Consider the following 22357-nt stretch of genomic DNA (forward strand, 5'->3'; position numbering starts at 1 on the left):
TTTAAAATAACACTATTTTAGTTAGGAAAGCATCAGTTTGTAGAAAGTACGACAACAAGACAAGACAAAAGTTCCTAAAATACAACATGTAAAGCTTCCATTTATAAAAAAAAATTGTTTGTTTCAACTAGAGGAACAAGGCTGAGTCAATGTGCACTTTTTACTTTAATGTGCTCTGGTGTCTGCTTATTCAGCTGTCCTGTGTTGCTATCTCCAGCTGACAGACTACACGGAGTTTAAAGTCCTTTGGATCCTGTATGAACTCTTAGATTTCTATCTACAAGTCATTTTACATGCAAGGCATGCAAAGAAAATCTGTAGTAAGTTTATTTGGTTTGTCTCTGATCTTCTTACTGGTTAGAGGGGGTAAAAGCTCAGTTTGAAAAACATGAAATCACTCCATGCTACAATCAGTTTAATCTCAGTTTAACAACTTCTAAATTAGAACTGGCAGCTCTTTATAGTGTTGCAAACATAGTGACGTTCCCTCTAGATCTGGCAACTTCTGAGGCCTCTTTAAAGATCCCTGCATTAAAAAAAAATGGCGAAAGTCGACTGTTTTAATGAGAACAATTTATGTTACAACATCAAGAATGTGCAAATTATTTTGAAAAACCTAGCAACGTTTAGCAACCCTTATAGATTAAGCTTTAGTTTCTTAGTGTTTTCTCACAACTAAACTCACTGAAGCAGAATAATGAAGGAACAAAGAACACCTAAAGATCTTTTGCTCTTTCTTATTCCTCATTTTTTAATATTTTGCTTGGAAAATGGGTGCAGGGATTTAGTCTTTGGCCTTAAAAACGTTTTTTTGTAGAGTTGTAAAAAACACAGTTTGTACAATTCCAGTAAGCTTGGAAGTTTTTCAGGAAATGTTCTACAGAAAAAGGCGACAGTCTTTTCAGTGGTGGCTCCTAATCTTTGGAACAATTTATATTTGTCAAACTGTGTTATGTTCACAATTTGACAAATAAATGGGGACAAACTGTGTTTGTGCAACAGGGTACAAGTAACAAGGTGCCTAAAAATCTAATTTATGACAAAATACTAGCTTATTCCTTGAGACAGGCGCCTTTTTTAAGTTTGAATGATTCATAGGTCAGTGTTGAGTGCCTTAACAAACAAAAAAAACATTCCTCTGAAAATATTCGTTTTCAAGGACTCGACTGAAAATGAGTGAAAAGAAAGGCCTTCAGAAAACCTGGAGAACTATTGCTCAAGACCATGATTAAAAAGCAATTACGTCTGGCTCCTTGGACACAAAATATAAAGAAATAAAGGGGTGGACCAAGACTTTTGCAGAGTACCATATATGAAGACTAAAGAACAACAGCTAACGTTAATGGTGCGTGAGGTTATCTATCACCTTCATTTACTGGCAAACTCTGGGTTTAGCAGGACACATCCCATCCTGAACCCCACCATATGCACACTTTTTCTATCCCTTTGAATAATGGCAGCCATCAAATTTAACTAAGGAGGGGGTTTAGTGAACGCCAGAAGTCTGTGAACTGAACAGCAACCCAATCAAGACTCAGCACAGATATATTAAGACCAAACTGCTGCAATTGAGCCTGTGAAACTGCTCCATCAATCCTTGCAATCTCAGTCTGTCTAATATATCCCATCTGTTCTGGGGAAGGGAGTCTGGTGTGTCTTGGCCTCATCCGTGGTATGGAATAAGGTTTCTGCAGTTGCCTGACCTGCTGACTGCTTGTTTTGGACTTTGCATTGGTCTGTCTATGTTTATGGAGTGTCTTATCCAGCAGTCACAGCTAATGTAGAGCACATTTGACGGACACTAGTAAATCAACACTGGCTCCTATCTACAAACTTAAAACAGAGTCTGCCACGTATCTGAGAGCAAATTTTAGTTAGTGCATCCTAAAGATTAATAAAACGTGTCGTTATTTGCTGTCTCAAAATCAAGCACAGCATTAGTTGCAGCAGTCCCAACAGATCAGCTCACCTTTACTCATGGCTCAGCTGATACTTAATGCAATCCATTTGGATGCAAAGACGTAAGGCACGGCTAATCCTGCCTACAGTTGCGGCACATCTGCAGGCTGCTTTGCAACCCATCTCCAATTCCACGGAATAATTGATGGAACAGCTGCTAATTTGCTGCTAACAATTCACTAACAGACCCCAAAGCAGCAAAAAGTGTGGATAATTTTAATTTTAGGGGATAAAATTATCAAAAGAGTCCCATCTTAAGCATACACTCTAAACTTCAAAGTTGAATTTTCATATCTTATACCATCCGTGTTTGGCATCGATATGAATACACTTGAATACACAGGCTACATTTCCACTATGAACCCCTCTGCTTGCCATTGTTGTTTAAGCTGCTAAAAGCTAACTCTTGATCCACCTCTGCGCTCTTTGAAGTGGAATTCATCTGTGAACAAGATGTCCAAATTAAAAATACCACAGGCTCGCCCACAGCCACATTCTGCTATGCAGGATTTAGCGAGACGGCAATGTGTGTAAAGTGCCAAGTCAGATGCATGTTAGACTACAGTAACTCAGACACACAGCTGCTGTCAGACACCGGGGGAGTTTAAATAAAATGTGATTGCCACTTTTTACCCAAAATGTTGTTGTACCCAGGTAAACATTGTTTGTCTTGAAAATAAAAGCAAAGCTGAGTCATTCTTGACCAGGAAATAATCCTCCTCATGATCTTATCCATGTTACAGATAAAAAGAACAGCTTTAAAGTGGTGACGTGCACAGACGTTTCTCATGAACAATAATTACTTGGCGTAATTCTTCTCAGCTTTCTGCTCAATTTAAAATCCGAATTTCCGTTTTACAGCAAACACAGTGCTGAGTCGATAAAACACGCTTTGGCCTTTGATTTTTTTTGTCACTGCAGTGTGAGACATAAACATTTACATATGTAAATACTTTGATCTTTTTTTCGTTCAAAACCCCAAGATGCATTGGGCATTGTAAAGCAGTGAAGCCAGAAAAATCTGAAAGATATATTATCATCTTGTGAAAAGCTTACTTATCTTTTCCTTTATATAATAATTTCTAGGTTTTATATTCCAGACTTAACTGCAGTCAGTTTCACCTTTCAGAATGCCGCACACCTTGGAACATCGTGACCCTAACCTGCTCTCATACTAATAAGCAAGCAAGTAACAGTTGCACAAGCCTCTTCAAACTCTTTTGTCTTGCTTTGGTGTTCCAAGTATCACCACAGGCTCCTGGCGAAACGGAAACCAGTCGAGTGAGTTTCTTCCTATTTGGATCACCTCTATTGCAATTTTGACTCAGACTCAACACTTTTTTTTTCTTTCTTTTTTTTTGCCTGTCCTTCTTCTGCTTGGTCAGTTTCTTGTCCCAGTCTTCTGGTTGACTGAGTCCCCCTTTAACTCCTGACCCCTTAATCCCCTGCCAGCTGCAGCGAGGCCCCCAAGGAAGACCTGTGACTGTGCGTGCCTGTGTGTTTCTATCAGTATGTATGTGAGAGAGGCAACAAAAGTTCTATGCAAGATATGAATGAGCACTAGCATGCACTTCTGTACTGATTAGCACTGTCTAAAAGCTTTTTTCTTTACACATCATCATTGTGGATTGACATGTGCATGACATTTATCCTCTTACATGAAAGAATTTCTGTTAATTGATAACAGTAGTCTTGCCAGTTATGGTAACTTGCCAGTTACAACATAACTGGCAAGACTCAACATTCATACAAAGAGCCCATAAAGTTGCTACTAATCCACCCGAGGCTGTTATTGAACAGCGAAGCAGTGATTTATGTTATTCACAGACACTAAGTGTCTGACTGTTGAATTTCTTGGGTAACAAGTGTAGCATCACACCTGCAGTCATGGATGTGATTCAGCCGACTTTACAGTAACTTTTGTTGATATCTTTTCACTGTTGCACAACTCCTTTTACCCCCAAAGGGATCAATTATGCCTCTTCATTCATTAGTCACTGTTACACTCCGTCTATCTATTGGAGGCCATCCCAGCTGACATATGACTAGAGGCAGGGTACAACCTGGACTATCCAGCCCACCCCAGTCCATCAGCAACCATTTTTACTCACATTCACACCAACGTCCAGTTAACCAAAGACTATGTTTTTCTTCCGTTTGTGGGAGGAAGCTGGAATACCCAGTTTAGTTTCACCTAGCATTTTAAAAAGAGGAATCCTGAAACTAACAACCATTAATTAGTTGGTTTGTGGGTTTTTTGTTGGTACTCCCTTAACTTACACCAAAGCCTGATCAACCGCCTAGAGATTATCCTTCCAGTACTCTCATGTACCAACTGACTGTTCTGTTGCTATCACAGGGAAACTCTAAGGTCTTATTTAGAGTTAAGATATCAGTCTCCAAGTTAGTAATTTAAAAATACAAAATTTAAAACCAGATTCCTACCGAAAAACAATGGCCTGAGCCCAGCTCTAGAAATTAGGTACTAAACTTGCTAGCAATCGGTCCTAAGAATACTCTTGACTTCATTCTGCCATAGCAAGCTTTCAGTAACTCTTCACTGAGTTAAATGTGCAATCCTGACAACACAACACCAAAGAAGACTGCAGAATGCTACCAAGATAATGCATGCTTTGAGAGCCATTGGTGCACTCCATTTGAAGTCGAAATGTCTAAGGTCCAAGATAGAATTTTCAACTGGAACGTCCCCTCAGGTCAGACTTCCAGCCTTACACCAACACCCGCACGACCAACGCACGTAATGCATGTTAACATTAGTAAAACTGTACAACTTGCAATCTTTAAAGTCACTGTTGTGTATTTGTGATTGGCTAAATAAGTGATATCAGGGCATTGACCAGGATCTGCCTTTCAATGTGCTGCAGCTGTGCTTTTAAGCCAAAATAATAACCATTACATTGCATTGCTAGTGATGCATGGATGCCTGTACCTTCCTAAGGGGCTAAACAGGTCCTGTTTTTCCTTGCTTTTCCAAGTTGACTACTAAAATGCGCTCAACACAGGAGTGATGTCACTCCCAGCACCGATATCTGACTTCTAAGGCAAGAATTGAGCAGCGTAATATTGTGACAGACCAGCATTAACATTTTAGGAAACATATAATAGAAGATTTAACTCACATCCTCTCATTATTTCTCACTATACGTCTAAAAGCAAAAGTTTCTGTAGTTTGCAGAATTCTGTTGTTTTATAAGACAATGTAGAGCAGGAAAGGCAACAGCAAGTCGAGGTATTGCTGCTAAAGGTGCTTCTACAAGCTACTTAATCATCTGTAGTCAGCTCTGTGCAGTCTCACAGAGCTGAAATTTAGAGGGTGTTTAATGTAACCGAATAACTGTTTATGTTAATGTGCATTATATTCTCTATTTAAAAAAAAACCTCACTCATGAATTGTGCAAATAGGCAAACGGAGATTTGAAAACAGACAAAATCAGGTCTTACCTGTCTGAGAGTAAACACGATACTACACATGCACCTCTATGCAGACTTATAGAGGTCCCCTAAAGTAACACCTCACCTAACAATGGCTCAGCGATCTTTCAAAAGTCCTGATGCGTACAACTAGTTAGGCACACACGTCAACTTTAGTGCACGCGGCTGTATTGAGCAACAATGCCGGTTTGTCAAACGGCCTCTGTCCTCACCTGTTGTCTGTCTGACTTGTTGAAAATATCACAGGTCCAGACCTCTGATCTTTGAAATGCTTTGTGAGGCCCTGCAGTCCCCAGGCCATGTGTGTTTGTGTGTGTGTTGACTTGTGCTGTGAATGGGAATGAAAGGGTGTGTATGCGTGCAAAGCAAGACTATGTGCCCCCAGGAGGAAAAAAAAAGATGGAAAGGGGCTCAGAAAGAGGGGGCTGGAAGCTGGGCTTTCTCTAATCTACTACACTACCCCCATCCAAAGACACACACACACACATATACATAGATACACACTTGCCCTCAGGTATATCTCCCACTGAAGGACAGGGTGGTGAAGTGTTATCTTAAAGGCAGATTAAGGAGCAAGTCTGAATTTGAAAGCTTTCTTTATATGGAACAGAGACTGATTCTCTCAGCTCTCAATTGGCAAGGAAAATGCTTACTTGCTTAATGGTCATTGTCATTTTTAGAAGCTGATTTTGCAGTTTTATTAAGGTCTCAACCCCAAGGGGAACTTTTGTTGAATACTAAGATTTTGTTCTTAAACTCGTCACACATTAAGTGCTATGACCGAGTGGAAAAATAGGTATTTTCAAGTCATCAGAAGGTTGACTGTCCTGCATTCTGCATAAAGCAACACAGTTGTTCTACTGGAGGCATCTTACATCTCCTGGTGTCTCCTGGTACCACGCAGGAATGTTACAAGGAGCATGCATGTGTCACGCTCTTTACCTTCCTATTGACTATTGAGCCGCCAGTGTTTATACAACACACTGTGAGGGTGGGTGTTCAGGGGGGGGCATGCTTCACGGGTTAGTAAAAGGAGTAACAACTCCTAAACCATCCTTGGTGGTGGAAGGGGAGTAGGCAGGGTTTAAACTCAAGGAGGTTCCCCTCTGGTGAGCGTGTTAAGCCTCACGTTGTTATGTGTTGTTTGAGTCTTGAATTCCTCGGCTGTCAAGGAGGCTTGTAAAGATGTAACGTGAGCCTTTTTTTTTAATGTTGCTGAAAACAGAGACCAAATTTAGCAATATAGCCCAAATCCTGTCATTCAAATGAATGTTTTAGTGGATTTAGGCAAAAATTAGATGCATAACAGGCTGCAAGAAAAAAAGAGGCATCCACTTCCAGTAACTGAAACAATCTTTGTCTCGATTTTTTGGGGTTTTTTTTAAAGTAAATTGAGTATAAGCGTATTTTTTAAGTGGTTGTGTGTTTCATGACGTTGCAAATTTGCTGTCTTAAAGGTTTTGCACAAAACAATTCAAAGATGTTTTTTGTGACTGTGGAAATTAGGATACTTCAGTCATTGAGATAATAACATGATACAAGTTCCTCTTTCTGACACTTAAATTGTTTAAATTTATCACACTAGTTAAGTTAGAAAGAAATGCATTCATCAACTGCTAAAATAACAAAAGGGAGCAAATCCAGAGCAGCGTAATGACCCAACTCGGCAGAATGATTTATTAGCAGTCGGAGGCTTGATGTTGGACGTCTGCTCCATCAGCGTAGCCCTCACTTCCTTAAATGTTCTCAATTGAGCTGACAAGCAGCTCAACCCACCGCACATCTGCAACAACAGCAAGAGCGAATTCTTCCCTCTATCTTTACACTTTGTGCTCAAATACCAATGTGATGGAAATGACAGTTGCAACTGAATAACAGCAGAATAACAGCTGATGATACTGATAAAGCGTTTGGTTTAAAGATACAATGTGAAGACATATCTATGTAAATATTCAACTGTTCAACTGATATGTTTTTTTGTAGAAAATGTAACGATTCCAGGAATGGATTTTTCCGAGAGAGGAGATATGCTTTAAAATTTCTTACAACTATGAACAACAAATTAAACACACATAAACTCAGTATTGGACTTTATTTGAGATTCAGACACGTATTTCTATGTTATTAGTGTATACTGAAACAAATTTAAGGCTAAACACCAGAACAGCACTAAATAAACAAGGTAGCAGATGAAAGTCAGTTTCAAATGAGGTCTCTTACATTAATTTTTTCCATTGCAAGGCTTCTGTTGAAAGCTTTTTGGAGTTCTAAACAGACTGAGGGTGTTTTCGCACATTCGCTGTTGAGTCAGTTAAACTCGAACTCTGTTTCATTTCCACCCTTGGTGCGGTTCACTTGTGCAGATGTGAACATGGTAATGGCACTTGGGTGTGGACCAAAATGACCACCCCTGATAGGAGGTGGTCTCAGTCCAGTATCAGGCGAACTCCAGAGTGGTTCGTTTATGTTGAGAATATGATCTGAATGTGAGCTCGCGCCAAGCCAAACACCATGTGCACGCTGCAAATTTGAGCTAAACGCTGTGCATTCTGGGCTGCAGCAGTACCGCAGATATGCAAAGTACACAAACTGTAACAACCAGAAGTAAAATGATTAAAGTCACCCAGATAAATACAAATGTCAAGAGTAAAAATTATCCACTAGTTCAGGCTACAGCACTTTCTTCCTATACTGACTTTGATGCTCCCACCTCAGACACAATCTGACCTTCAGGCCTGAATTTGGTCAATAGCTGACTAAAGTTTTTATAGGCAATATAGTATAATTAATATAATTGAGAGTATGTACTGTCTGGTGCCTGTAATAAGGTAAAGTTTCCTCCAACACTGTGCTATTAATATTTCCATTATTTTTTCAGCTTCGATGCACTGACCTCACACTACTTCCTGGTTTCTCAAACCTCCTCACATGGTTTTGTAGTGACGCATTTCAGTTCACTTGGAGTTTTCTCTGTTGGAAAAACATACAAGTTTACAAACTCGTCAATTGATTTAGAACAGAGTGTAAAAAAAGGTGTGAAAACGCTCCAAAACTTAAAAAAGTGTCACTGAATGTAAACAAATTCTGTTACTGATTATGATACAGGGAGGGTGGTTATCACAATTTACCTTGGATTAATTGGGACTTTCTGTTCCACATAAAAGAGAAAGCCACAAAAAAGCATTAGTCTTACAGAAAAAAACAAAGCTGGATAACAGAGAAGAAGAAACCAGAACAAGGGAGCAGGAGGGTGAGGCTTGACGGGAGTCTCTCTGCAATGTAAAAATGTCACATCTGCACATGTAAAACGCAGCGGACGCAGAGAAAACAAGAAAGGAATGACAGGATGGTAAAAGTGTCAGGATGAAGTAGGGAGGGAGAAACTTTTCATTCAGGAAAGCCAAGAAAAACAGTGCCGCCAGCTCATCGAGGCTTACAAATCTACGGAAATATAAATAGCACGATGTTGGAGGGAAGTTCACTTCATTACAAGGGCTAGAAAATAAGTACCGCTTTTTGTGTCACTAATGTTGTTTACCAATAAAAAGCCTACTCAAGTTTGGTACAGTGACCAAATTCTAACCTCAAAGGAGGGGTGTGTGTGTGTTTGTGTGTAAGAGCTAGGTGTTATTCAACTTATGTGGATGTGAATGCATTTGCAAAGTCACATTGTGGAAAGTCTACCTAGTGTTATATACCTAGAATATATAAAAATGAATGTACCGACTATGACTTCACCCATCATTTTGTGGGCCTGGCGTTTTGGGTGTTGTCATCTTGGATTTTTGAAAGCAGACGATCAGGAGTGGGACAGTAACGAACTGCCAGTCAAAATCACAAGACAGCCACACCCTAAGGCATAACCCTGCTCTATCGCTCAAAATCATAATTTACAAAATGAACATCAGACTGCATTGACTAAGATTTTTAAACTAGCACCTGAAACCATGAACTCGTTAAGAACGGGTTTACTGAGGTCAGAAATAAAGGGAGAAGTGGGCTCACTACTGTAGAACGTGGCTGGTGGGTCGCCACCTGTTGGCCATTAGTAAGAAAGGATCAGGCTATGTTCACTCCTTTAGTAAAGAGTCAAGATGTTAAGGCTAGGAAAGAAGTCAATAATGTTGAGCTTAGAGGAAGACTCGTGGAAATGCAAATAAATGTAATGTCTTCTGTATAAATGGTTACTTTTAGCTGTGAAACATCTGAGGACCACAGGGCTCATTTAAACTCCACTAAGAGGGGGGGGGGGGGGGGGGGGGGGGGGGGGGGGGTGTTAGCTGGTGTGGCTGATAACAAGTGAAATCTCACACACACATCCATCCAACCGACCCTCTTCACCTTGTACCTCTTTACTTCATTCATGAGCTTATTAACTCCCTGATGGAGGAACTTTCCTTCATGTTCCCCCCTATTTAGTTGTCATGGTGGCTCGACCTGAACACTTATTAGCTGACCCCTGGGATTAGTCCAAGCTTGAGATGAGGAGAGTTGAGGTTAAGCCTTCACCTCGAGGTGCTCGCTGCAGCATCTCACCAGAAACCTTAATTAAATTGCTGAGACACCGCGTCAGGAATGTTTGCTTTACTCTCCTGTATTCACTTCTGTCCATCCCATCTGTCTCCACCTTTCTTTGCTTTTCCCATAGTCATACTCCACGCTGGGTTTGTTATACTACCCCAAACTCATCACGGAGCAGACAGTGAAGGCAGCGAATTGCAATATAAGGAGAAGACGGGAGGTCAGATTCAGCATATTGCTGTCTAGATTTATTAGATCAACAAGTCAGCCATGCATTGCAGGCATTCCTTCTACATATTACCACTGCAGTATCAGAGAGTTTAGACATGAATATTGATGACTAAAAGTGCTCTTTTGGATGGATGAATCGAAAAGATAGAAGGATAAGGATGGATAAGATATAAATATTGTTTAGAATAACTGTTTATTTTTCAAAAGTTAGAAAAAACCTTTGTACCCTGCCTCTTGTCCTATGACAGGCTACCCTGAAGTGGATGACTGGAAAACAGTAAAATGCCCAGCACAGCTTTCCAAAACCCCTAGAGGAATCTTTGACTCCTTGCCTTCTATTATCAAGTTCAGAGGTTTATGCATTTGTGTTCTGTTGCTTATTCTATAAAATGTCAGGGGGGAAAGTGAGAAATCCACACCACATGATCCCAAAAATGACAGCACCTTGTTCAACTTACAAAGTTTTTCATTGATATCAAAAGTTTTTTTTAAGTGTTCAGTTTACAGAAACATCAACCAAAGACAAGCGCAAAAAAATAAAATAGTCCTTAAACTTGAGTTGGAATCTGTGTTTTTGATCATCATCATACTTTTATATTTAAAATATAAGTGAAGGCAAACTCTTTAAAACAGCCACTAAATAAAATGTGCATACATATATATATATATATATATATATATATATATATATATATATATATATATATATATATATATATATATATATATATATATATATATATATCCAGGCTTGACAGGATAACATCACAAAGAAAACAAAATGAAATCATCACTCTGAACTGACTGGCGGTATGTTCCAGAGGTGATACCTTGATTTGTCTCTGGGGAATCAACAGCTAATTGCGGAGATTAAAGTCTCAAGCAGCCAGAGGTGGGAGAGACAGAAACGGTGAAGGGGCAGATAACGAGTTCTAATCCGATACATGCGACTCCAACACGGTCTGAAGCAACGACCAAGATAAGAGCTAATCCTGTTTTCCATGTATCTCTGTAGGAAACGGTCCTCTCAGCGTCTCTTCTGTTAAGTGCGTCTCCTCTGAGCGCGTCTGTCCAACAGATCCTGACCCGAGATACTGACCCGTATATGCGGAGAGGAATGCGAGGATATGCTGACAAAATCACAACCACAAAGGAAGCTTTCACGTCCGGAGCTGGCTGAGTAAAAGGTACTAGAAGGAGCCGATGCCGGATTAATTACGAGTGTGCTTCGGAGCGTCCAAGTTTGCAGAAGAACGGATTAACTCTGCACATCTAATCGATATCACAGCACCCAAACGCATGAGCAGATTTTCTTTAATACAAATCGCTTCAATCCAAAGAATTAAAGGAACCACAACACAGTTCACTGTGCACACAACTTTCAGTGTGGCTATCAAAAAGGCTTACCTTGGCAAAGAAACCCAAAGTCCGCAGGAATACGCTGGAGCAGCTTCTACCCGGACGTTTTATCCACTTTGTTCCTATCAAATGCAAAACCCTCCAAGAAAAGTTCAGAAACCTCCTCTTGCAGCGCAGCGTGGTCGGCGTGTGCACGGAGTTCAGACCAGAAGGTGTCTCATGGCACTGCAGCGCGCAGGCTGTGCTTGAAGACTGTGGTCCGCTGGCGTTCAGCGGCGCACTGACTTTTCAACAATATTGCTCATTGAAGTAAAGGAGGCGAGCACTTAAACAAGCTGGGGAAGTGGGAGGTACGGTGCAGAGCCGGAGCGCGCTGCCGTGCGCGACCTCGAGGCAGGCTGCACCTGCGAGCGCCATCCATTACTCTCCACCTCACTTTATAATACGGCCTATTTTATTTTGAAAATAAATTATATTTACATACAAATATAATAAACACCAGGAAACAAAGAAATTATTTTACCCTATAGGTCATTTTCAGTGCTGCGTCATTTCTGGTCATTTTAAAGAAAAACAATATTTTGGTGTGACTTGACTTTTTCACAGCGTCATTTTTTTTACATTGTTACTTAATATTCGTTATATAGATCAATGTGATTATGTCAGTGATGGATTTTCTATTATTCAGTTGTCCTTGTTTACTTGCGTGTCTCCTTTTCGGTAAGTTAAGCAAAGCAACCCGCACCCTGAGTACGGCGTCGTACTAAGTCAGATGGGAAAATGGTGTTTGTTTTTCTGCTAAATTACCAGGAAAAGGCAGTACTTAAAATTACTCACGCACTACTTCAATGTATTAAAAGTTGTTTTTGGGGATTGTCTGTGTGTGTGTGTGTGTGTGTGTGGGGGGGGGGGACTTTTTACCCCCTATATGTACCTACGTTTAAGTGTTTAAATATTTGCATCTGAATATGGTTATATTGTCATTTCAAATAAAGTTAATTAAAATTCCATTTAATTACAGGGTAATGACACCTTTAGTCATGGGTCATACTATTTTATATTTATTTATTTATTTTTAAAGTTGTGTCTTTGAATTTTTTATTCATCCCTCTTTTTCCATAGGAAAATTTGTAGCTTTTAGATTCCAAATCCTGCATCCTCAAGAAAAAGCAATGAAGCTGAAACGCAGACTCAAGTGAGATACCATGTCTTCTCTTCACCCCTCCAAGCTAACTGCAGGGAGATTTGACAGAAGTGAGAATTTAATCTCTAATCAGCTACAGGAAATGATCTTATAACAGGAGAGCTTACAGGCTTACAAGAATCGGGTTGTTGACATCTGAAATCAACCAGTGTAATCTGTCCTTAGATTTCTCTGTTGTTTCCTTTAGTTTCACCCAGATAGAAGACAAATGAAGGGCATTTACAACACATAACAAATATGTCTGTCATGTTTAGAATGAGTTACAGGTCACTTTTGATGGTTCTCCCAGCTTTCTCTCAGTGTTTTTCCACAAGCCCCCGTTTGCCACAGTTACAGCTAATGAACACATACATAATGTAAACCTCTTTTTTATTGGCTAGGCATTTTGCCTTAATTTTTAGTTAGTTAACACAAATGCTGTAAGGTCAGCGATACCTTTATAAATGCTTATTTCTGTCCCTTCTACGGTGATGAAAAGCTTGAATCCTCGTGCAGAGTCCACATTTCCTGTTGAAGTGATCTCATAAACATTATGTAGGTAACCTGCTAAGTCATAATTAGCTGCTCTGAAATCATTCAAACATATATGCGCCATTCATGATAAAAGTTTGGTCTCCCCAATAAGTCTCTCCATAAACTTCAACTTCTTCAGAATTCTGCCGCTCGGGTCATAACTTGGACTCCCTTAAGAGACCATATTACCCCAATTCTTCAACAGCTTCACTGGTTGCCCAGAAGCCAGGATAAATTTTAAAATCTTAGTTCTCACGTTTAAGTGTATTCATAACATTGCGCCTCCTTATCTCTGTGAACTGCTTCATATCACCATTGCTTCCCGCTCTCTCAGAGCTTCATCTGCCACTCATCTTGTTGTTCCTTCTGCTCGTCTTATCACTATGGGGCACAGAGCTCTCAGTCGCTCTGCTCCTCGGCTCTTGAACTCACTTCCTTCAGCCTTAAGAACTATAGATTCCCTTCCCTTATTTAAGTCACAACTCAAAACCTATTTGTTTAAACTAGCTTACTAGCTTTAATGCAGATTTTACTTGCTGTCACACCTGGTTTATTTGGGGGGTTTGGGTTTTTATTTGTTGTTTTTTGTATTTTGTTGTTTTTGGTATTTTAATTTATTAAAATCTAATAATTTAATCTACTGTTTTATTGATATCTTTTTCTCTTTGTAAGGTGATCTTGGATTTTAGAAAGGCGCCCTCAAAATGTATTATTATTATTATTATTATTGTTATTATTATTATTATTATTATTATTATTATTATTATTATTATCATTAAAAGAGGGAAGTACAATAAATCTGCTTTACTCTTGTAGACATTTCCATGACAACTGCATTGCAGAACCTCAGCCACCTATCGCATTCCTCTGTCTTTCCAAGTTTGCATTTCCATATTAGGCCTGTATATTTATACACGGTCTTGGGAAAGCTGCTGCAGGTGCACCGCTAACCAAATACTTCCGCCCGTCACTTAAGCTGTAAATGAGCTGTTGGATGGAGAAACTATATTCAAGTGCAGAGCTGCACTGTGTGGACGGGAACCCACTGAAACCTGAAACTGTCGTCATGGTCACCAACTCTCAACCTGGTAAAATGTGTTTAACAACATCGTTGATAGTGAACCATGCTCACTGGTGTCACTAGGGTATGCAGCAAGGAAAAAATTAATAATCCACCAAAGAGAAGACAGAGGAAAAAGAAATGTTTTTAATACAAAACTTCGGTACATGTACAGCTGCTCCCCACACACACATGCCTCTCGCACATTAACACATTCTTGGAGATCTGACAGTCAGTCAGACAAGCCGGGGCATGTGTGAGCAATGTCCAGATGAAATCCATCTATGTGACACACGCACAATAAAAATATAAAGTTAGCCAGAGACACGGCTGATTGTGTAGAAGATCATTTTAAATTCTCTGTACAATCAGTTTGTCGAGCTTTACGCCTTCCCCAAGGTAACCCATGACCACCTGTTAGCAGTCCACAGCATGGGGCGCATTTCACTGAGTGGATCATGCCATACCATGGGATGGCATCAGGTACAGTACACTTAGTTGGTTTTATAATTGCTTTTTACTTCTCTTTGGCAGCTATAGATAATTACTCATCATGTACATCTTATATTATCTGCACTGCAGCCTTGAAGGGTAAAATTGAAGGTCCTATTGTGCGAAACCTACTCCAGACTAGCAATAAAGGCACACCTTTGCCATCCTTTTTTTTTTATTTCATATTTTACTTCTTATGATGATATTTTCTTTTTGGGCATTTTTACCTCCACCAAGGAGGTTGTGTTTTATGTAGCGTTACTGTGAGTGCTTTTTAAATGAATATCTGAGGTTTGTAGAGTGGCTCATGTTAATAATCCATTGCAATTTGGCTTACATCAAGGTTCAAGGTCAACTCAGTGATTTCTTGGTAAAACCTGACAAAATGCCTTGTAACTTAGAAAATATGATTCTTACAAGTGTGCTGTGTATTGTCAACATATAGGAAGAATTGTATAAAGATATAAAATATCATGTCACATTTGACCTCTGACCTTTTTATTCAAGGCCAACAGAAGGCCAAGGTCATAACAATGCTACGTAGAGCATTTTAAAATTATGTTGCATACTGCCATTGTTTGTACTGACAACGTATAGATATATAGGTAATGATATGTGGGTATTGTAAATTCTTATTCTAAATTTACTTTATTATGATATTGTAAAGTACATTATAGTAACAGGTCATAACATTTAAATGAGTAATATTTTAAATACATGTACAATGTTCCTGAAAAAGAATTTTTTTTTTTTGGTAAACAAAATAAAATTGTGATCAAAAACTTGTTTCACTTGATATTTATCACAAAAAAATGAAATGTATTTTACTAAACACTGCAATGATGTTTCAGTGTTTAGTAAAATGTTTAAACAGTGTGGAAAACAAACAATGCCTGCACTTGGCACGTGGTTTTACTGCACTACAAACCTTTTAAAGTAGGTTTAAAAAGAACAAAGAAAAAATTAGTTTACAAAAAATGCAATAATATTCCACTTAGATTAAATACTGCTCAGATAGTGAGCTGCCTCGGTTGAAGTTTAAACGGTCTGAGTGCTTCTTGTTTTCTTGTCGTTGTAAATCATAACTTCGCCTTTGTGTTTTTCTACTTTGACTCCCATGTGATACAACATCATCTAGTGGTACTCTAACAAAATCAGATGCGATTAATCATTTAACCTCCATTCTTCATCTGCTGTACATGGAATCAATCCGTAGCCCCGAATCTCTCACGAACATCAGCTGGCTTTTGTTTGATGGGTCCCATCACAGAGCTGCTTTGCCTCGTGTGAGCCTGTGCTTGGGTGTTTGTGTGAGCGCACATGCGAGGCTGAGAAAGAGGAACAGATTTTGACAGGAGCGCGAGAAAACAAACACAGCAAGCCAGATCCTTTGCAGCTATGTTTGATCTGCTGCTTTACAGCACAACACTAATCTGGGTTGTTCTCAGGGGAAGAAATCAATACAGCAAAATGACTAACCTAAAGGTAGGAAACCTAGTAATGGCTAGTATGGATGAGCAGGGTAATTAGGGCATAAGAATAAATGTCACATAATAATGTGTTAGTTTTTCCACGTATAGATTACCAGATTAAATCTGGTAACATTACTGAGCCTGTGAAAATCATTCTATCATGTCTTTTGTTGTTTTGGTAGAGCGTCTATCTATCTATCTATCTATCTATCTATCTATCTATCGATCGATCGATCGATCGATAGATAGATATATGCATGTATGTATGTATGTATGTATGTATAAGAAGTAAATTTTTGAACACCGTCAGACCATGAATGGACACTGAAGACATGCAACAGCACTCCCTTCCAGAAACACTCTTAATACCACAGCACAAAGTGGTGTGTGCTGTAACAGGCTAAGTGTGGCTCTTGCTGTGTGAGCAGAGTAGGAGGACTGCAGTCGGGTACAAAGCGGGAGTGTTTCACTCAGTGTTTATGTGATTCACACAGCCGAGGCTGTGGAAGGCTTGACCCTCCAAAGACCTCCCCAGCACAGCGGAAATGACTTCTGTCTAAGTAAGACTTCAGCTTCTCTGTTTCAGTCTCTCCCAAAGTCCTAATTTGAAGCTTTAGGAAATGTAAATAAGACAGGAAAGTAGCTAAAGCAGAGGGAGTGTTACGTTGCTTGTGCTTGCATTCTGTGTATCAGCCACTGTGCTTTTGTGTTTTTATATGTATACGTGCCAGCCAGGGTGCATGTGCTTCTATTGTGCACATAGCTGCCTGTGCAGTGTGTTTTACAAGTTCTTCGGGCAGAGATTGTTGTGGCAGAGAGGAAAACATGAAATAACACAATGGAATTCAGGCCTGGAGTTACTCTCCCCACGGGAGGCAGGCAGACTGCGTTTGGTCTGGAGCCAGGAACACTGAAGGAAAATGAGAACAGTGTCCATGCTACTTTTCTTATTCTCTCTTTCTCTTAAGTTGTGACAACGTCTTTTTGATTTTTTTGTGTGTGCTTGTTTGGGGGTTTTTTGTTCTCTTAATGCAGAACAAGCGCTTCCATATGATTCTTCTTCTTTCCTTGCCTTTCTGTATATCTGTGTTTCATATTTCCTGTGTCAGTGTGTGCTCCTCTCACTCTGGTATATTAATAGCACTTTGCAGTGATGATTAGGTTGCCACCTGCGCCCTATCACAGTCCCACCCCACACACACACACACACACTCATTGGCTGTGCGTGTGTGTGTGTATCACTGCAAGGAAATTAACAGCAAATAAAAAATATGCATATGAGAGAAGGTAGTGAATATGCAGTAGTTTATTTGATAAAAAAAAAAAAGGGAGGGGGTCTATGCAAATGAAAATATATTTGTCTGATATCCAGTTCAAGAATATCTTCTCCAGCTTCTCTTAGATGTCTCAGTGAAAGTCCCACTCTGTCCCCTTGCACTTGTGTCTCAGACAATGTGTGCAGTGTTCAACATGTCAAACTTTCAGTTTGACTTTTGGAACGTGGGCAGGAAAGCAGGGAGACATACCTGGTAAGGAAGGGAGGCAGTTGGTAAGACTGGTGTGGCCAAAAAGCTCCTGGCTTTTCAATTTGTCGGTGTTTGCTCAGTGTTCTCTCCATGAGCCTCAGGATTTTCTAATAGAAATCAGCATGGAAGGTTTTGCCTTTGGGTGCCAAGTCATGGTGCACAACCAAATGAATTTAGGGAGAGAAAAAAAGACAAGCATGGTTTTGGTCTCTCCCCTTGCCCTGATCATTGAGCTGTGATAACCTTTAGCACAAACATGGGGTTGCTCTCTGTCCAGGATTGAGGTCCATGATGAAACTGCCAAGTGCACAGCACAAGTGGTCAGAATGGGACGTCTAGTGAGTGATCTAAAAATAGTAGCTGCACTAGAAGCTGTCTGGATATGGCCAAGAAGATGCCTTCGAATGGAGATATAGCCAAATTCAAATCAGGTAATTGTTTTTCACTATTATTGGACTATCCCCAAAACTTGTCAGTCATATCTGTCTGTATGTCACAGACTAACAGAAAGATCACCCACGCACAGAGCACTGAGAAAGCTAACCAGGTTTATTTTTTCTGGTTCTACCAGAGGTTCCTTCCTGTTAAAAGTAAGTTTTTCGTTCCCACTGTCGCCAAGTGCTTGCTCAATGGGGTTTGTCTGACTGTTGGAGTTTTCTTCTTAATACTGTATGGTCTTACAATATAAAGCACCTTGGTTGCTACATATAAATAAAATTAAACTGAATAAAATCAAATTAATATCAATGCTTAAAATATAGTTGTGAGTGTTTGCGTTTTAGTTTAGCAATTCCATCATTTATTGAATAACTTTATCTTGATATTCATATTGCAGAAAAACATCCTGACATTTTCTTTAAAAACATGATGGCACAATAAAGAATCCATGCTATGTGTTCAATCACAGATCAGTTAAATTGAAACTGTAGAAAATAGTTATTTTACCTTTTTCAGCTTCATGAGCATCAATTATTCTGATTCTGTGGGATTCTGAGAAATCTCTTTCTTTTTTTCAAATTTGCACAGAAACAGAGAAAATTGAAAAGCATTCACATTCTGAACAGAACAGTTTTAATATGAAAGAGTAATGTAGTTATGTTTAGATTGTTCAATTTCACTTACATATTATGTGCAAATCAGTGGAAGTCACCAGTACCACTAGAGAACCCACACAGACATGCAGAGAACATGTACACTGCACAAAGAACGGCTCCGAGCAGATGATGGATTCAAACTCAGGACCTTCTTGCTTGCTTTTCCCCCCACTTTATTACTTAAAAATTTATGTGTTTAATGCAATTTATTTTAGGTTTTTTGGAGGGGGGTGTTCACACCAATGAAGTAGAAGTCTGAAAAACTCACAAAAACTATGTATCAAATATGATGCACGCGTTAAGAGCAGCTCTGCAAGAGACTAAAATTTGCAATTCAATGAGGAGATTTGGCAGATCCTGTTCTTAGCATGATAGATTCTTTGAAAATGTGTAATATGTTGAGCCACAAAAAGGAAAAGATTGAAATAATTGGAAGAAAATGTGAAGCCTTGGAATCAGTAGGCCCAATTATAGAATTGACTCAGTTTAGTTTCAGTGTGGTTATAAATATAATCCAATGTGATGAATGTCTCAATATCTTAATGAAATGAGTGCTGGAGCTGGTGGAGGGGAGAACAGGGAGGACAAGAAGGAAAGAAGAGGCAGAGGAGGTGACAGTGAGATGTCAGCACAACAGGAAAGAAAAATGATCTGACAGGAACTGGGAGGGTATAGTAAAAGAGAAGAGAGAAGAGCGTAGAGAGGAAGACTAGGCGAGATTTAATGGCGGAGAGTGAGTGGGAAGAAGAGAGCAAGAAAAACAACAAGGCCGAGGGAGGGTGGACAGGGGAGGGAAGCTGGGATGACACAGTCATGGGAAACCACATTCGGTCCCTGCCCCAGACTCTGCAGTTGTTGGCCTCGTCAGTGTTGTTGTTTTGTTTTCACATGGCCTTAAACCTCTCTGTGTGGACCACAAACAGATGTTAATGACGTTTCTCACTGCAGTTTGTGCTCGAAGTCATCAGTGCTGCAAATGGGCTGTGGTGAGACGTCCTGTGAGGATGGACGCCAGCAAACAAGAAAGAGGTTAAAAAAAAGAAAAAAGAATCTCAGAAACACTCATGAAACAAAAACGTGAAAAAAATTTGTTTGGCGATGTTGGCCAAAAACCCAATTTGCTTACTTTACAGTTATACCATTACAACGATGATGAGTGGAGGCCTGACAAATGTCAATATTAAAGGGTTTACAGCAGTTCCAGTCAACACACAGCAAACAGAAGCCGGTGGTGCAAGTCTTTGTGGCTACAGCTGGGGGTGAATTCCATTCAGGCTTTCTGTGGTAACAGGTTTCTTACAAAACATATAATTAGCAACAGTAGAACAATGCACCACATTATGATTAAAGATCAATGACAAATTACACAAAACTCCCACAGCTTGGTTTATCAGAAGTGCTCATTAGCATTGATTCTCTTTGATTTCCCGTCAGTGCAGCTGAACATTTATTTTATTTGTTTTTTACCTGTTTACTGAAACATATTCCAATTATATTGGAATAGTTATATAATTTACATGGACACCATGTGTAGACTCTCAGCTTTCATTTGAGAGTATCCACATTCAAATTGGATGAAGGGTTTAGGAAATTCAACTCCTTAACATGTGCCAGCCTCTTTGTAAAGTGACCAAAAGCAATGGACAGTTGACTCAAATGCTATTTTATGGGCAATTTTGTTATGTCATTATCAGTTAAGCAGATAAAAGGCCTAGAGCTGATTTGAGGTGTGATGCTTGCATTTGGAGGATTTTGCTGTGACGATATGTGGCCAAAGGTGCTCCTATGCAGGTGAAACAAGCCATCCTTAAGCTGTGAAAACATCAGAGAAATTGCTACAATATTAGAAGTGACAAAATCTACAGTTTGGTACATCCTGAGAAAGAAGGAAAGCACTGGTAAACTCAGCAACACAAAAAGATCTGAATGTCCATGGAAGACAACAGTGGGGAATGATTGCACAATCATTTACATGGTAATGAGAAACCCCTTTGCAACTGCCAAGTTAACAACACTCTCCAGGAAGTAGACATAATGATATCCAAGTATAAAATAAAGAGAAATAAAGAGAGCCTCAAGGCTCAATTGTACTTTTCTAAACAACATCTAGAAATCCAGCAAAGCTCTGGAAAAACCAAGACAACTTCTAACAGAATGACGGTATGAAGAAAGTATGGAGAAGGGGTGGAACAGCTCATGATCCAAAGTATACCCCATCATCTGTAAAACACTGCGGAGGCAGTCTAATGGCGTGGGCCTGCATGGCTGCTAGTAGAACTGGGATACTAGTTTTTATTGATAATGTGACACAGGACAGAAGCAGCAGAATTAATTCTGAGGTGTTCAGAGACATACTGTCTGCTTAAATCCAGCTAAATACAGTCAAATTGATTGGGTGGCGTTTCATAATACAAATGGACAATGACCCAAAACATCTGTCTGTCAATCTCCCGCTCCTTTCTCCCATCACTCGTAACCAAGACCCTGAGATACTTATACTCCTCCACCTGGGGCAGGAACTCGTCTTTGACCAGGAGTGCACACTGCACCCTTTTCTGGCTGGGGACCATGGCCAGATTTGGAGGTGCTGAATCTCATTCCCACCGCTTCACACTCGGCTGCAAACCATTCCAGTGCGAGCTGGGGGTCATCACCCGATAAAGCCAACAGAACCACATCATCTGCAAAGAGCAGAGATGAGATTCTGAGACCACCGAAGTGAAAGCCTTCTGCCACTTGGCTACACCTAGAAATTTTGTCTATAAAAATTACGAACAGAATCTGTGACAAAGGGCAGCCCTGGCGGAGCCCATCACCCACTAGTCCAACTTATTGCCAGCTATGCAGACCAAGTTCATGCAATGGTTGTATAAGGATTGTATGGCTCGTAGCAATGGGCCAAATACCCCATAGTCCCTAAGCACCTTCCACAGGACACTCTGACGGACATGGTTGAATGCCTTCTCCAATACCACAAAGCACATATAGACTGGTTGGGCAAACTCCCATGCACCCTCAAGAATCCTTGAGAGGATAAAGAGCTGGTCCAGTGTCCCACAACCAGGATGAAAACTGCTCTGTTGCTCCTGCATCTGAGATTTGACTAATGGACAGACTCTCCTTTCCAGCACCCTTGCATAGACTTTCACAGGGAGGCTGAGCAGTGTGATCCCCCTATAGTTGGAACACATACTCTAGTCCCCTTGCTTAAAAGTGGGAACTACCACCGCAGTCTGCCAATCCAGAGGTACCATCCCGGATCTCCACGCAACATTGTAGAAACGTGTCAACTAATACAGCCCTACAACATCCAGAGACTTCAGGAACTCAGGGTGAACCTCATCTACCCCAGGGGCTCTGCCACCAAGGAGTTCTTTAGCTGCCTCAGTGACCTCATGCCCAGAGATAGAAGATTCAGTCATTAAATTTGTCCAATTAAATAACTGAAATGAGTTGTCTTATTTAGAATGCAT

At 40.0% G+C, this 22357-nt stretch overlaps 1 protein-coding gene across 3 annotated transcripts in view; it reads right to left on the reverse strand.

Moving 5' to 3' along the window:
* Positions 1 to 12035, reverse strand: part of LOC146667657 (vasorin-like) — a 35722-nt gene extending 23687 nt beyond the window's left edge. The window contains exons 1-2 of one of the 3 annotated variants that reach the window (XM_085409308.1): positions 11572 to 12035; positions 8306 to 8382 (exon numbers count right to left, since the gene is read on the reverse strand). Coding sequence is in view for 1 of the 3 variants with exons in the window: in XM_085409306.1 (XP_085265432.1) it covers positions 5422 to 5451 (30 nt within the window). In the remaining 2 variants the exon portion in view is untranslated. Of the gene's footprint in view, positions 1 to 5421; positions 5604 to 8305; positions 8383 to 11571 lie in introns of those variants that run through there. The other 2 variants (XM_085409307.1, XM_085409306.1) reach the window with 2 other exon arrangements.
* Between the last annotated feature and the right edge of the window lie 10322 nt (positions 12036 to 22357).

Source organism: Rhamphochromis longiceps, linkage group LG6, assembly GCF_057381845.1.
Source record: "Rhamphochromis longiceps isolate RC_006_pf linkage group LG6, R_longiceps_female_GT1.1, whole genome shotgun sequence".
NCBI lineage: Eukaryota > Metazoa > Chordata > Actinopteri > Cichliformes > Cichlidae > Rhamphochromis > Rhamphochromis longiceps.